Here is a 16,778-nt window from a genome sequence, read left to right as displayed (position 1 = left end):
CAGAACCCTCTCTGTTGCAGCCCTAGCTGCCGGAGTCATTCCCACTTTGAGGAGCAAATCCATGCCTGCCCTAGAGATACAATGGGTACTTCTTGTTTTAAATTTTTATTTATTTGAAAGGCAGGGAAGAATGGAGGAAGTGGGAGGGTGAGGAGGGGAGAAGAAACGGGTGACACACACATACACACAGACAGAGAATGAGAGAGAGAATGAATCCCTCTTCCATATAGGAGTTCACTCCCTAAATGCCTACAGCAGCCAAGCCTGGGCTAGGCTTATGCCAGAACTCTGGAACTCAATCCAGGTCTCCATATGGGTAACAGGGAAGTAAGTTCTGATGCCACCACCTGCTGCCTCCCCAGGTGCCCATCAGCAGGAACCTGGGATCAGAAGCAGATGACCGGAACTCAGACACACTGATCTGTGGTGTAGATATCCCAACAGGCATGCTGACTGTGGTACCAAACACCTGCCCCTGACCGGGCACTTGCTCTCCTGCTCAGTTCAGCAGAAGAGTATCTACAGCTTTCTCTGTGAGACATGTGGAATTCTCCAAGGCAGGAGCTAGATAGAAAGGTCCCTGTGTGGCTTCATACCCAGCACAAGCACAGACGAGTAGCAAATAAACAATTGTCTAAGGAAGGATTTTTTTTTCTTTTATCTGTTATTAAATGGCAACAAAGTAATAACCTCAGCTAGTTGGTATGCAAAGTGTGGGTAGTGATGAAGAGTGCTGCTCTGGGGAGCCACACATGTGCAAACCCACTAGTGGCCAAACTGGGGAAAAGCCAATGGAACAACCTGCTCTGGAGAGAGATTAGGGAAGCTGCACCAGAGAAAGAAAGGGAAAAGCAGAGGAGGCGAGGGAAGGAACGAGGAGATGAAGGAAAGGGAGAGGAGAGGAGAGGAGGGGAGGGAGGAAGGGGAAGGGGGAGGGGAAGGAAGTGAAGGGACCACTCAAGCCCTGTGATGACCTTGGGTGAGTCTGGGAGGGGCTGCCACTCAGGCGAGGACAGCCAGCCACAGTTCCAGCTAGCCTGCCTTCTTTAACCCTCCTCTCCACAGCGATCCCGTGTCTAAGGATGTTCCAGTCAGCCCCTCCTCTCTCTCATCAGATAACTCTCCCCACTCGCTCTCACTTTATGAAGCTCACATACAATCACAGAGTAGAAAGATTTAGAATCACAGATGGATCTAAGACTCAAAGCATTACTAATACCTGGCTGGCATTAAATCTTAAGCTGAGGTATAGACTTTCGATTGAAGTGTAAACACCATTTGCCACCTTTGGAGAGGAAACACTCGTTTGTATTTTCCCTGATTAAGGTGACAAAGCCTCTGACTTATGGATTTGCTCTATTTGGTATTCATGACTGATGTGCACGGGGTCCAATTCAATAGTGTAAACAATAAAGCATCCATCCAGGCACAATCCCCATCCAAATCTGTCTGCCGACATGATCTAGCCCAGTGCATTTATTTCTATCTCAATGTGACAGCAGTCATTAATTTTATGCATTTATAATTGTGACAGGCAGGCACAAATACAATATTTCTAAACCCAAAGTCCAAATAAAACTGCAAACTAGATGATCCAAGAGCCCACCATCAGCATATGCTAAAATAAATGAAAACGGATATTAAGCAGCTTCTAGCAAATGGGATAATACAGCTCAGAGATAGAACTGGAGAGTTACTAAATTCACTAAGTATTTTCCATCAACACAATTGTATGATGCCCGATTAGTTCTTGGTAGTCCACTAGTCACTGGGAAAAGAAAAATAAATAAAAATCAGTCCCTGTCTACAAGGAGACAGTTGTATAAATATCCCAAGGATAGCAGAATCTGAGACATACGGACGAAAGGGTGAGTCTGTAGGTGAATGAAAGAAAGATGAATGCAACAACAACATACAAGCCCAGCACTGTGGACATGGTATGCGGGGAGCGAAGAGGGCTACCTGTGTAAGAGAACACGAGAGCTCTCTTCTCCAAGCACAGAAGGCGGGTGGGGACTGCAGAAGGAACACACAGCAGAGATAAAGGTTACAAAAAGAAAGGCTGTGTAAAAGGGGTATACACACACATGCAGATTCCCAGGCCAGACTTCCCAAGAACTCAGAGGCCCTGGCAGTGGGGCTTGGAATTGGAATTCTCACCAAGGTCCTCCCCTTGGCAGACTGGTGGTAATGCCTTCATCATGAATACCTGATGACGCCTGTCAACATGTTTGCTGTCAGCTTTGGGTAATTGATATTTATCATCTTTTAGTGGTTTACTTCTACTCCTATTTTTCCTTCATTTTTATTCAAAGTGGCTGATAAATCACATAAAATGATTTTTTTGAGTATCTCTTGAGATGATCATTTAAATGCCTCTTTAAATGCTTTGAGGCAATGATAACTAACGGGCAAGAGTGGATGGTGTGGAAAGGCATGTGGTTGGGGAACGCCAGCAATCTCTTTTCTGAAGGTCCTACTATGTGCTGGGCATTTCACAGTATGTCTATTCCACCTGTAACGTGTGCAGTTTTGAAATGTTTGTTCGGCAACTGAGGTTCAGAAAAAGGCAGCTTGTTCAAGTCACAAAAATATAAAGAAAGGAATAAAAACTGTATTAAGGAAGCAGAGAAGTTACAATGCCAGGGGTTTATTTAAAAATATCACTTCTTTTTAAGTCCTTCAATATATTTATGTATTGTTATTTACTTTTAAGAGTAAAAGAAATGGGTGGAGAGGTGAGAGGGAGAGGTGAGAGGGAGAGGTGAGAGACAGAGGGAGAGGTGAGAGACAGAGGGAGAGGTGAGAGGGAGAGGTGAGAGACAGAGGGAGAGGTGAGAGGGAGAGGTGAGAGACAGAGGGAGAGGTGAGAGGGAGAGGTGAGAGACAGAGGGAGAGGTGAGAGACAGAGGGAGAGGTGAGAGGGAGAGGTGAGAGGGAGAGGTGAGAGGGAGAGGTGAGAGACAGAGGGAGAGGTGAGAGGGAGAGGTGAGAGGGAGAGGTGAGAGACAGAGGGAGAGGTGAGAGGGAGAGGTGAGAGACAGAGGGAGAGGTGAGAGGGAGAGGTGAGAGACAGAGGGAGAAAGCGAAGGGAGAATCTTTCATTGTATTGATTTACTCCCCCATAAATCTTTTTTTTTAAAGATGCTATTTTTATTGGAAAGACAGATACACAGAGGAGGAGAAACACAGAGGAAGAGCTTCCATTCATTGATTCATTTCCCAAGCTGCTGCAATGAGTAAAGAGTGAAGCTGTGCCGATCTGAAGCCAGGAGTCGGGAGCCTCTTCCAGGTCTCCCATGTGGGTGCAGGGTCCCAAGGTTTTGGGCTGTCCTCAACTGTTTTCCCAGGCCATAAGCAGGGAGCTGGATGGGAAGTGGTGCTGCCGGGATTAGAATTGGTGCCCATATGGGATCTTGGCACGTGCAAGGTGAAGACTTTAGCCGCTAGGCTAACACACCAGGTTCTCCCCATATAGCTTTAATAACCAGTTCAGCCAGAGCGTCAGGAGTCCAGAACTCCACCTTGTGGGAGATGGCCCCTAGATCTCTGCCTGCCTAGCCCATGTGGGAGGCTGTAGGCTCACAACACATCGTGTCCCCGGGGGGATCCCTGACAGGAGTCTCAGCTAACAGAGACCCCAACATGACCTGTTCACAGGGTATACTGCCAGAGCAAGGAGTCCAGTCTCTCTTCTGTGCCTCTTTAACAACCTGTGCTAGGACTTCCCTCGTAAACAACTCTAGCAAGCCAAATGTTACATTCATCTTGTTTTTCAGCACACAACGAGTTTGTCCTTTAACTTCATTGGAGGGTCCAAAGACATAGACATATCTAGTAACCAGTCACAATGTCACTGTTGGGTGGAAGTACTGTTGGGACCGCCTTTCTGCCTACTTCCTTTCCTTACCCTATATAAAGTTGTGACTTCTCTCACATAAATGGACATCCCTCACCACCAGTTTGTCTCGGTGTCTGTGCAGCAGAACACTGCCATTTCACTCCTTGAAGGTCTCAGGGTCTGCTGGACAGAGAACCCCTGAAACCCCACCTGAGTTCCCCTTGTAGGTGTCAGGCATACAAACACTTAGGCCATCACCTGCTGCTTCTCAGGACACACATTAGCAGGAAGCTGGATCAGAAATAGAGACTGGATGTGCACCAGGCACTCTGATATGAAATACGGATATCTCAAGTGTCAGCTTAACTCCCTGGGTTCCAGTGCCTGCTCCTCTTTTAAAATACTTTTAAGGAAACAGCACACCTGTCAACTCTAGCCACTGTGTATTTTATTTTATCTTGTTCTGTAATTCCACATGCATGTACTGGGGGTTCTCTGTAGGTGTAGTGGCACCATGGCAAGAATCCTGGTGAACAAGAAATATTATTAAGGCACATTAGCTCCTGGCCTCGGTAAGAGTTCAGAGGATGGGACATTCCTACAGGTGGAAGGAATCGGGGTTGACTTCTTGTAGAAAATGGCCTTTGATATGCCCCATTCACTAAAGATGGAGGATTTGAATGTGTTGAAATGAAGGGTGAGGGGAAGGATACAGGAAAATCCTCACAGAGCTTCTGCAGATTGGGTCCCGCCCAGGTCACGATTTCCCACCTCCATGACACTTAACCAGGCATTTCTCAAAGGTTAAGTGGAGCATTTAAGTGCTCTCTCTGGGCCAGAAGAGGGTAAATGTCTTAGTGCTTTTTCAAGAACTACCACTAGAAATGTCTCTGTTCAAAACAATTACCATGCCCATCACACACCTTGAGGTAAATTAACCTGTGGACACTCGCCAACTCTTAATATCCTTGAAAAAAAGACACGCACCGAACAAAGGAAGCTGTTAGAGGCTGTTTACTGCAGGAAGGAAAATGGACTTCTCAGGAAACATTTCCATCAGCTCAGAATGTGAGCAGTGATAGCTGTGACTTGCAGCATACCTACTGGGTGCCAGCCACTCTGCATAGCAACACTCGTGTTCTCTGCCATTTCAACAAAAGCTCCTGATGCCACTGATGTGAACGGGGGCTCAGAGCAGTTCTATGATTGTTCATGGTGAAAACGAATTCACCTGAGAGGCAGATCTCCCACCATCATCCTCAAACCCAAACTCATCCTCGTGTGTGCTTATGTGTATCCTGGAGAGATGATGAAGGCTTTATCCCAGATTCCTCTGCATCTCTTGGTCCTCAGGTCCTTCCATACACAGCTCTGATGTTACTAGTCGACTGCATATCCTGTTCATGAACACTCACTCCTCCGGTCACTTCTCACTATAATCCCTTGACACGCTCTCATGCAACCACCCAAAGCTCCCAGCTCTGACCATCCTCAGCAAATTCTACAGCCCGGGTGACCAGGTACCCTCCACCCCCAAACAAGCCAGGCCAGCAGAGGCAGGACTCATCTAACAGCTTCCCTGCCAGCACAATAGGCACATCCAGTCCTCGGCTAGGCACGTTGATGGCCATGTACAAAAACAAGGCTCTACAACAGAGAGGATTGCATGCGGAGCCTGGCTCTCATGAAACATGGTTTAAGTCTTTGCAAATACATGATGCAGGAGTGACTCCCTTCATCACGCAGAGGACTGGGCCTGGCAGCAGGCTTGGGAGTCATGCATCCTGAGCTCAAGCTCCAGCTCACTGCATTCTGGATTCATGGTAGTTAAATCTTCAAACTTGAGTCTTTAATATCCACATCAAATAAATTCAATCACATTCATCTTACAAGGCTTGTCACACACATTAGATGGGTTTGGCACATAGCAGGGGCCCATTAGTAATTCCTTTTAACTTCGCAACTTTGTAGTTTGGTACAGGATGTGCCTCATTCCTCACTGTGGCTACAACAGGAAGCCAGGCATATGGCGTGTAGTAGAAGCTCACTAAAGCAGGAGATATCCTGAACCTTATTTTCCTGCTACTCTTGGGCAAGGATTTGGAAACTATAACCTGCAGGCCAAAAGTAACCCTCATGTCTACACTAACACTTGGACTACAGTTTCTAATTTGGACGTTGTAGAATTCTTATTTTTCTTTGTGGTTCTCTTTTGTTTTCCATGCCACTTACGGTCTCTTACGGTCTCTTAAAAAAGATTTTAAAACCTCTTCTACTGCTAGGCTGCCTCCTGTTCCTAAGCACCTTGCCAGGGTCTCCCCTTCCATAATCACCCAGCTCTACCACCTTCAATCATCCTTCCCCCAAAGACTCCTCCACTTCAGCTACACAGTGTCGCCAAAAGTTTCTGATCCTTCAGGTGGTCAAATTGCTTGCCTCTCAGGTTCTAGAGCCTTAGAGTTAAAAAATGATTATCTTTCATTTGACCCGCAGCTGGGCTGGGTCCTTTCACACCCCTGTGTTATGACCTGTACAAGTCTTCTTGGTTCTTACAGCTTCCCCCATACTATTTTTTTTTTTTTTTGCTAATGTGTTTTGTTAGTTCCTTTCCTCTTCTGAATGTCCAACTATGTTCTGTTCCTGAGACTGAGACCATAGTCCATGGTTCACTCCCTAAACTTTCTTCATGCCTGATTCTATTCACCTTGTAATCTTATCTGCCTAGCTCAAAAAAGAGCCCTCAACATGCTCTTCCCAGGTGAATTCCAGTTTTACATTACAAGGCCTCATTGGACATTTCTGGTTAGGAGTCGCACCAACATTTTCAGCCCAACAGATCAAAGTCATAGTGATCCCCTGTTCCAAACCATTTCTCCCTTAGATGTCTCTATTTCTAAGACAACCCATTTGCTCTGCCACGCACTGCTAGGTGGCTTTGAGACAATGAGTTACGTTCTCTGAATAACTTCGATTCCATTAAATAGGGATCATAGTAACTAACAGAGTGGCCTATTATGATGACTTCATGTGTGCACAAAGCACATGGTATGTGGTAGTTATTTATTCCACCTCCCCTTCTGCCTAGACAGTTACACATATTTTCTATATTTAGGATCTTTAATTTTTGGGGACGGTTTGTCTTCTACCACAAATGCCTAGTGGAAGTTGGGGATGGAGATATGCTACTCAAGACAAAACAAACAACAACAAAGAACAAATTTAAAAAAATGAATTGTGTTAAGACTTTTGTATAAGAAACAGAAGTGACTATAGAGTGGCATGCAAAATTTTAACACCCATGGGTGCTGAGGGGTTGTTAAATGTAAAATTAGGGCTGTTACTGTGGGAATTCTGTGCCCCATCCAGGGGCTTTGTATCCCATGGTGATTTTATGAGTCTCACCCTCTATGACTTGTGACATAGAATTTCAAGTGTATAGAAAGGCCCTTGTTTATCATGACCTCTTGAAAAAGTATTTGTAGATCCAGCTCCTCCACTTTCACTTCACTTACTTTTTAACTTGAGACACGGAAGTAGAGAAACCACAAGGCAATGAAGAACAGCAAGGAAGGAGAGCGAGAGCCCCCAACTCTGTTGGTTTACTTCCTAAATACACGTAAAGGCCAGGGCAGGCCTGAAATCAGAAGTCATGAACTCAGCTTAGGTCTCCTGTGTAGATGGCAGGAACCCCAAACCTGATCTGTTACTGTCTTGCTGCAGTGCCCACATTAGTTAGAAGTTGGAATCAGGAGATGGGGCCACAGAGAGAAGCAGGGTACTCCAACGTGGATATAGGCATCCTGTCTGGCTGAACACGCATTCCACGTCTCGTCAGCTCTGATCCCACCAAAATTACCTGCACAGTGTACACCATAAATATAACGCTATGTACACTGAGCGACACAGAGGGCAGGTACCCACAAGTTGTGCTGTCTATACTCATGGTACCACTGTGTGTTCACCCCTGCTATGTAACACTGATGCAAAGAACCCCTAGGAGATCAATTCAGTTTCCAGGGGACACTGCTATTTCCATGACTCCTGTGGATTACGAAGTGGGAGACAAAAAGAACTAACATTTCACCAGTGCCAACTTTGTGACACGCCATTTACAAATACATTTTCTTTCCCTCTTCAAGTCAGCTCTATACATTGTACATGATCATTCCCATTCAAAGTTAGAGAAAGGAGACTCAGAAGAGTTTCGAAATTTTGCCAAGGCTGTATAATCAAGTGAGTTGTATTAAGGGTGTATAATTTGTGAGTGATACAGACAAGATTTAAACAGCTGCATAATCCTCAGGCTCCTTTTCTTTTCACTGCAGCAGTAACAGACCCCACTGTTTCACATCTCCATCATATCTTTGCTGACACTGTTGCTGCTCAGAATTTTTGTTTCTTTAGTACTGGCTTACGTCATGTCTAAGTATACTGATGCCTGCCTCCTGCCATACTAAAAAGTCACTTTATTCGGTGCTCCTACACCAGAGTATGTTTAGGCACTTCTCAGTAAACAAGCCAATCATTCAACTTTACGTATGGCAGTCAAAGTCATAGGTATTCTCTGTCTTCCCTATCTAAAACATACAGGGCATGGTTGCTGAATGAATGAGTGAACTAATGAAAGAATGGCATTTCTACCATTGGTGTCACAGGTTCTGTGTTGCTTAGATGACATGACAGAGGTGGCACTGGGGACAGTGGTGGTAAAAGTATCTGTTCAGTTGCTGGCTCTGTAGAGCTGTGGACCCAACACGGAGCAAAGCAAGTGGGGCAGCCATTTTGCTCATTCCCTCTTCTTTAGTGGAGGCTACAACAGCTGATGACTGCTAAGCATGACCCCTCTGAAGCTGAGCTTGCCAGAGACATGGCATCATGGTTAAGACACTTTATCAGGAGCCAGGCAGTCTGAGACTTACTACCATTCTTTCACAAGCACGTAGTAAGTTCATACACTTCTCTCCTGGATTTCAGATTCCAAAAATGGAAAGCATGTATTCAGCAGCTTTCTTAGTTTTTCTTATCAAGAGTCTATTTTATACGGTGTTCTCCTTTACCATACGATTTTGAAAATCATTATCTTAGTAATAGAAAATTGATACGCTTTATTTAGTAAGTGCAACAAAAAACTGACAGTTGGCAGTCGCCTCAACTCCCAAGAAAATGCACTGGTGACAGGAGGCATCGAACGTTAAACAACAAACAGTCACGAAACAAGTGAAACAATCGCTGACTTCCTTTCTGAACTTGGAGCCTTGAGGGCTTTCTGTTCCCCAGGCGGACTCAGAAGTGGCTGAGGTCTGTGATTTTGCCTTCCGTGTGCAAGTCATTCACAAAGGTTTGCCCCCTCTTTTGCTGGAATTTAGGGGTTGCTAACTCAAACATTACACTGACAAAGAAGAAACAGGCATCACAGCTCCAAAACTAGGAAACATAATCTAAGAGGGCAGAAACGTAACAATGAGCTTCAACCATGACAACTCAATTTCACATGGAAAACATCTATGCAAAATAAAAACAGGGCCTCAGATGACTTAGACAAAAGTGAACATGGGAAACCAACAGACACTGGGTTGGTGCAGGAAATGCATGCTACAGGTTCCCTTACAGAGCACAACGCAAAGTCAACACCAGCTCAATACTTACAAGTAATAGGAGTAGGAATAAGCATTTCTTCTATATATTGATGGGCAGTCAGATGAAGGAAATGTCCAAAAAAGGGGGAAAAGAAAAAAACAAACAAACAAGAATTAGATTTATATGAAATCTTGACTCTTAGAATGCATATATTATTTTAGCATCCCTAAGCTCAGAAAGAGGCAAGCTTCTCCATTAATCATCTCTGCTCAGATTCAGACTCAGAATGGCAGAAGAAACCAGGGAAACCTCTCCTTTGTATGGGCACTCGCTGTCTAAAGCACAGGAAGCCAAGCTTTACGTTAGATGCTCTCATCAGTTGAAGGTCCTCCTCTTAGTCCACTAAAACAAGCTTCCTTCTAATTATAGCTTGGGAGTAAGTGGATACTGCATCAGGTTTCTGCGATCTCCCCAAATGAGTCAACCGTGTTTCTACATGACATTGGTCCTGTGATATAAGAAATGCCACAGTGACTCTTTCTAGCTCCTCTGTTTACAGTCACATCACATAATATCTATCGGGTAAGGTTATGCCAAGGGAAAAAATGAAGGATATCATATAGCCAAGTATCCAACATGACTTTTCAAAGATCCACACTTCCCAGCATGCAGGCTCACATGTAGCACCCTCTGACACTGTATTAGGGCTGGCCCTGTGAGATGAATACAATTTGGTAGAAATTAGATTCTGGAACTTCCTATGCAAGGAATAAAGGTAAGTTTGCAGGTCTAATCCTAGATCTAATCCTGATCCTAACCCTATCCCTAAATAAGTCCCTTGGGGACTTGGATTTCAGATAGGACATCTAACTTCTTTGTAAATGTCAAAACATGTCAAATTTAGAACTACAAGAAAATAAACATATCAAAAAAAAATCTGGCTTGTTGGAAGCTACCATGCTGAAGAGAATAAATATCCAGCCAGTCCCCAGCCATTGCAGTCACAGCTAATTTAGTTGCCCCAGCTAAGACCTTTGACACCAAGGAACAAGACAAAGTTACTCCATTCAAGCTCTGCTCAAAGCGAAGACTCCATGAGCAAAATAGATCACTGCTGTATCTCAAGCCAGGAGAGTTCAGGGGTCATGTGGTGCACAGGCTAGACAACCAGAACACAATTCAACCTCATCCAGAAAGAAGGCTGTACTGAAAAAGGGGAGGAGCGATACCCAGTTGAAAGTCTCTAACTTGAATGAACTCTGCACTTTCATGTTCTCATCTGTTCCTTGGTTGGACTGAACTAGATGAGTGGTTTTCAAACTGCATTTCTGGAAAGCCGGGGGTTGTTCCAGAGAGTGGCCTCATTGCAATACGGGATGGAGATATGGAGTAGGGTACTCTGCTGCCCCCACACCATCCACCAAGGCCAGCATATTTCCATTTTTATCTGTTTCATAAGCTTGGATTTCACTTTATATTAAACATGACTAATAATGTCACATTGAGAACATTTGGAAATCATTGCTTTGAGCTTCTCATAGCCTCTCGAACTTTTGATTATCCCAGCATTCAAAATCTTTTAATAAGTCCATGACACTGCCTTTGTCAAGTCTTTTGTCTCAAGTTGTAAGAAAATAAATGCAAATTCTTCTACTTCACATCAGCTTTAGTTATACTGACCTTAAGTAATGCAATTGTGCACTGAGAGAAATTGCTGAATAATTCAGGTTCCAAATATCCAGGTGAGCAGGTGAATTATTTGGTTAATTGTAACCATTGCCCCGTTTTCTTGTCATAGGGAAATGTAGTCTTTGTGAACATGGGAGATAGGGGCCTATGAGTGTTTCATTATCAAACTAAAGCCCCTAAGCTGGGATCATCTATAGGTTTTCTCTTAATTATTGGCAAAGCCCAACAGTACTGTTCTAGCAAGAAAGTAACCCTGATACACAAGGAGCCATGATGGAAAGGGAATTTCAAGCCTTTTGGGGAGGTTGAGCCGGGAAAAGGAGCCATAGTGACAGAAATCATTGGAGCATCAAAGGAACTCAGAAATCAAAGGAGCATAGTAACAGAAATCTCTGAACGATGTCAGAGATTGAGTGAATGGTGCTCCAAGGTGAGGAAAGAAGGTGAAAAGCTCAGGGCTGTGAGGAGGAGAAGTCGGATGATTTCTCAGGGGCAGAAAGTTTAGAGTCCATTTAATGCAGAGGCACAGACACCCGTGCTCTTCACTGAGCCAGTGTCCCAAGCTCAATCTCTTACTTGCTCATTGCGACATCTTTGGGTATGAATCCTGCTGCCCTGGACCTCTGAATCTGGAGCTGTGCACTGGGATAGGAGATTTACAGCTGAAACCACTCGCAGGAGGGGAAATAAGACAAACCCTAGCAGGTCACTATCCCCACTGCCTGGATTGGAACAAGTCACTCAACTGCTGTGACGCTCGGCCTCACCATCTTCAGGATGAATGCAATAATTATATATGCTCAAGAAGCACTGTGTGCATTAACATTAGACTATAAGAATCTAAATTACATTGAAATTATACATGATTTATAATACGTAAATCTCGCCAAGTGTGTTAATATTAATTAATGTTAAGATAAATACCTGGACTATTATAAGACACAATACAGAATGATTTATGTCTCCACCTCATTTACAGATAGAATTTTTGCTGCTTCTTACTCTTATTATCAGGTACAAAGTATTGCAGTATTCAGAAAAAATAAAAATGATAAAAAATAAAAATGAATGCTCACACAGCCCATAGTGCAGGTCAGGCATTGTTCTTCTCATCTATTATATATTAATGCTTGCATTTCTCACCACCACCCTAAAGCACAGGGGTTAGGATCATCTCTACAAATGAGGAAACTGAGGCACAAAAGTGAAGTCGCCTGCCTGAGCTCACTGAACCAATGACAGCATGTGACAGCATCCCGGTGCACATTTTAATCTTAGACTGTGCTGCCATCGAGGGAAGAGGAAAAGGAAATGTCCTTTCAGCAACAATACAGTCAGCCGGGCACTCGGATTCCAATCTGGCCCCAAGCTCCTTGGCACCCAAACTGCTGTAGAGAAACCTGAGGTTCTTGGGGGGTGTTACTCACCAGGTCACAGCTCCCTGGGCATCTGCGGCCCCACCACATGGCCTCCGACCTGAGCTGGATGGCTGCCCTGCCAGCAGCCACCTCCTGTGACGCCTTAGGCTCCTCTTGGCTTGGATTCTCTGGCTTTTCTGTTCTCAAACTTCAGGATTCACCTCTGCCTAGGACACATTCTCCTCCTCCTTCACCTGCAAATCACCAATGACCTCTTCCAATGAGCTTTTCTGAAGGACCCTAGGTGTCACTAAAGCCAGTGAAGCCAGTGCTATCTGTGCCCAGCTTAAAGGCAACTCCAGAATGAGGTAACAGAAAAACTCCCATTAATCGAACATCGTTTCCCAATTAAACTGAAAAGTCTTTCAGGGCAAGTATCATAGGTCTTTACTCTGTGACCAAAACACAGTTTACATGAGTGTTTTTTCTAAGCCTTGAAAAAGATTTACTGAAGGTCTAAATTTACAAGGATACTGTGATATTGCAAGTAACAAATTGCCTCAAACCAAAAATCCTGAGCAGGAAAACAGCTGTGCTTAGAAGGAAAAAAAAAACCAAAAAACAATAACCCCAAACTTAATAAATCACATACTGCAAAACCTTCTTTTCAGCTACCTGACAAGATTGACTTCACGCAGTTCCCCATTGTTCCCCACCATTTAAGTGGGACTGAGTTATCTGTCTAACCATTCACTGGACCATTTTCCCATCTATCTGACTCATACTCCATCTATCCATCTATCCATTCATTCATCCACCCATCTAGCCACTTAATAATCCACTCATCCACCCATCCATCCATCATCCATTCATTATTAGCACAGCAAAAACTTACTGAGGCCCTACTATATGCCAGTCTTTTCCAAGTATCAGAGAAACAAATGAATCATGTGTTATATGAGACCTAGACAAAAAAAACCACAGCCCATATGTCTGATACAATATCCAGTCAAGGCCATTATAAAACAGATGATAATGATAGCTATCAATAGAGAGCGCCCACTTACACATAAGATACTATTCCTAGTATACTGCACGTACTACTTTTATTAATTCTCATCCTAGGAGACATTTTTTATCCCTGTTTTAGGATTAAGAAAGTAAGGCTCAGGGAAGTTAGATAACTTACCTAAGTTTATACAGCAGGAGACAGAATGGCAAGAATTAGAATCTTGACAATATGTCCAAAAAGAGCCTGTGTAATAACCACCAGACTTTATTGTTTTCTGACCCGAGAAGTTGTCTGTTACAGCAACACATACCAGGGCGCAGTGATGGAAAGGTACATTAGGCAACATGGACCAGGACCTGAGATGCCTTAATTGTGAAGTCAAAGAAAATTCAGATGTTGGAAGAGAAAAGGTAATTTTGCGGCAAATGGGGCTGAATCCATGGACTGAGATGGTGGGTGACAAGCGGGAAGGTCCAGATGCTGGGAATGTTGGACAACGATGACTTAGGGAACTTGGTCTCGGTGCTATGGCTGCAGGGGAAACTCAAGACCTCAGTGGCCTGCTGGGTATGGAGGGTTTTTGCGGGACTGTGAGAACCAAGGCAAAGGGCAGAGGGTTTAGAGCCATGGAATCTACGCCAAGGGCCAAGAGACTAGCTTTTTCAGGGAGATCCTTTTCAACGGTCATGAAGGTGGAGGAAAATGGATGAATGTGAAGGGAAATTAAGATCCGAAAACTCTCAGGTGATGAAATGTGAACACACTGGACTGGAGTGGCTGCTCAAGTATAAAGCAGGAGAGTTACTTTCCAGGTGGGTGGTAAGAGGCGGTTTAGAAGGGAGTAAACAAAAGATGGCACACATTTTGTCTGTTTCCTCTCCTTAATGAACAGCACAATGACGCTGCACCATGTAACATCCCACTAGTTCCTTTATCTATTTAATGCAGTTTAGGTAATATTATAGAGCGTGGACTCTATTATCAGAGTGTTTCAGTGTGACATCCAGCTCTGCTAATAATTAATTATACGATTTCAGATCATTTCCTTAAACTCCATTTCAGTTTTCTGATCTGTCACACACTATACAATGTCTACCACTTCTGATTCTTAAGTGTAACCCTTTCCAATTGCCTTGCTAGTTTTTTCTTAAGTTCATCAAAAACTGTAGAAAAACAGAATTAGAAATACATTTTGGAAAAAGATTTGAATCTCTGCATATATATTTTTTTTCTACAGTAATCACTTCCATGAACAGCTTGAGGAGCCCTGTATGTTCCCTGAACATCCAGAATGTGGTACATCTTTTCCACACTGCCCTTCGGCCTCATCACACCTTTACCTGAGACTTGATTTGTGACTGATATTCAGTGTTGATTTTGGATTTGTGTTCTGAGGGAAACACTCTTGTAAAATAGAGCATTGATCCTGGGCTCCATCTGTTCTAATTTCACTGGGCTTTTCCATCCAAAATGCTGTTAGGGAATTCCCAATATCTGCAAGGGATGTTTGAGGCAAGGATGAATCAGATTAGACAGCTGATGGCCCAGTGGAAGGGATAAGATGTGAATCCAAATGACAAACACAAGGCAGATCATCCCACGTGTCCTCACAGAGGAGGGGGTCCAGATGGTGAAGGGATTGTGTCTAGAATGGGGATCAGAGAGGGTTTCCTGGAAGCTGTGACTTTGGAATTCGATCTTCAACATGGGTGATGTCTGGCCCAGTGAGGCTGAGGGTCAAAGCATGGAAGGAAAGTTCACAAACAAAACTACAGGAGTGAGGGTAAAATGTCGAACTGACCTGTGATAATTACCACGAGTGGGGGATAGCATAGCTTGCCAAAATTCCTTACTTGTTCCTTCACTCCCAGTCCAAGAACCAGTACTACTGAGGAGAAGTCAATGAGAAATTTTACACTATAGACTTGGGAGCACAAATTTCAGTTTTAAAACATTGCTCTGGCTATACTGTGCAGGATGCAGAGATGCAGAGTCCAGAGACTGTGCAACAGAGCTACAGAAATATGTCTCAGAGGAGAGGGGGTGGAAGGGAAGGAGCAGGCAGAGAGAGAGAAGGAAGAGGGCAAGGAGACAGAGAAAAGGGGCACAGCGAAGAGCGGAAGAAGGAAGCAACCAATGCAGGCCTAGAAGATTCAGGCTGGTGTCTGACAGATGGAATGAAGGCAAGACCTGTCGCTATGGAAATGTAAGACTGGGAACAGGTTGGGAGGACGTGAACTTTGTTTTCTCTTATTGCTAAAAGTTTTCTGGTCCATCTCCTTTATTTCTGTTTAAATCTCCTTTATTACGAAACATGAACCAACACTAAAAGTTGGACTCTCTATGGTGTACTAAATGATGTTCCAAAGCATGTGCACATTATATATCTAATCTGGGTAGATAATACATTTTCTCAAATATTTTATAGTGGAAACTCTCAAAATGCCATCTTCGTTTTTACACAGAAATATAGTCATTATCCTTACCTATAGTCATTCTATGATCCTAAAATTGCTACTTCCATCTAACTGTAACTTGGTTCTAACTATAACCTTTCTTCATCTCCCCCTACTTGCTTCCCCAGTCTCTGATAACCCTTACAATACTTATGTTTCTATGAAATCACCTTTTTAATACACTCTGGAAATGACTAATATTATGTGATACATAACTTTTCATGCTTGGCTTATTTCATTTAACATAATGGCCTCTGGTTCATTCAGTGAAATCCCTATCAAAATGCTCATGACAATTTTCTCAGAACTAGGGAGACAATCTACTAGAACCTGTATGGAGGAAAACAAACACCTACCAAAATCAAAAAAGCAGCAGGCATTATACTACTTGAGTTAAAAACATAGTTCAAAGCCAAAGTACTTTAAACAGCATGGCTTGGTATAAATACAAATATCTGAATCAATAGAACATGAGACAAATTCTAGAGAATTAGTGTATCTATAGCAAACTGAGCTTTGCAGGTACGAAGAACAAGCATCAGAAGAAAGACAATCTTTGAATAAATGAAGCTGTGTAAAATTAATATCCACATTCAAAATCACGAGGTTTAACCCATTTCTCCTTGTTCACAAAAGTCAAAACAATTTGAAGACCTAAATGTAAGACATAAAACTCTGAAACTATCAGAAGAAAATATATTGAAAATGCTTCAGGAATTTTTTTTTCATTTTGGCCATGAAAAATATGAGTGATTTTCTAGATAGATATTCAGGGCCATATGACACAAAACAATAAAGTGCCAGCAAGAGAGTACTCAAGAGAAGAACAGATTCTTGCAGTTTCC

General features: G+C 43.4%; 1 protein-coding gene across 1 annotated transcript in view; it reads right to left on the bottom strand.

Annotated features, from left to right (window-relative positions):
- Positions 1 to 16,778, bottom strand: part of PTPRT (protein tyrosine phosphatase receptor type T) — a 937,772-nt gene that overhangs the window by 124,276 nt on the left and 796,718 nt on the right. Inside the window, exon 16 of the mRNA XM_058679424.1 lies at positions 9,488 to 9,517. Within this exon, the coding sequence (XP_058535407.1) occupies positions 9,488 to 9,517 (30 nt within the window). The remainder of the gene's footprint in view (positions 1 to 9,487; positions 9,518 to 16,778) is intronic.

This window comes from Ochotona princeps, chromosome 22, assembly GCF_030435755.1.
Source record: "Ochotona princeps isolate mOchPri1 chromosome 22, mOchPri1.hap1, whole genome shotgun sequence".
In the NCBI taxonomy this organism is placed as follows: Eukaryota; Metazoa; Chordata; class Mammalia; order Lagomorpha; family Ochotonidae; genus Ochotona; species Ochotona princeps.
Note: the sequence above shows the minus strand (reverse complement) of the source record. Positions and strands in the feature narration are given on the sequence as shown.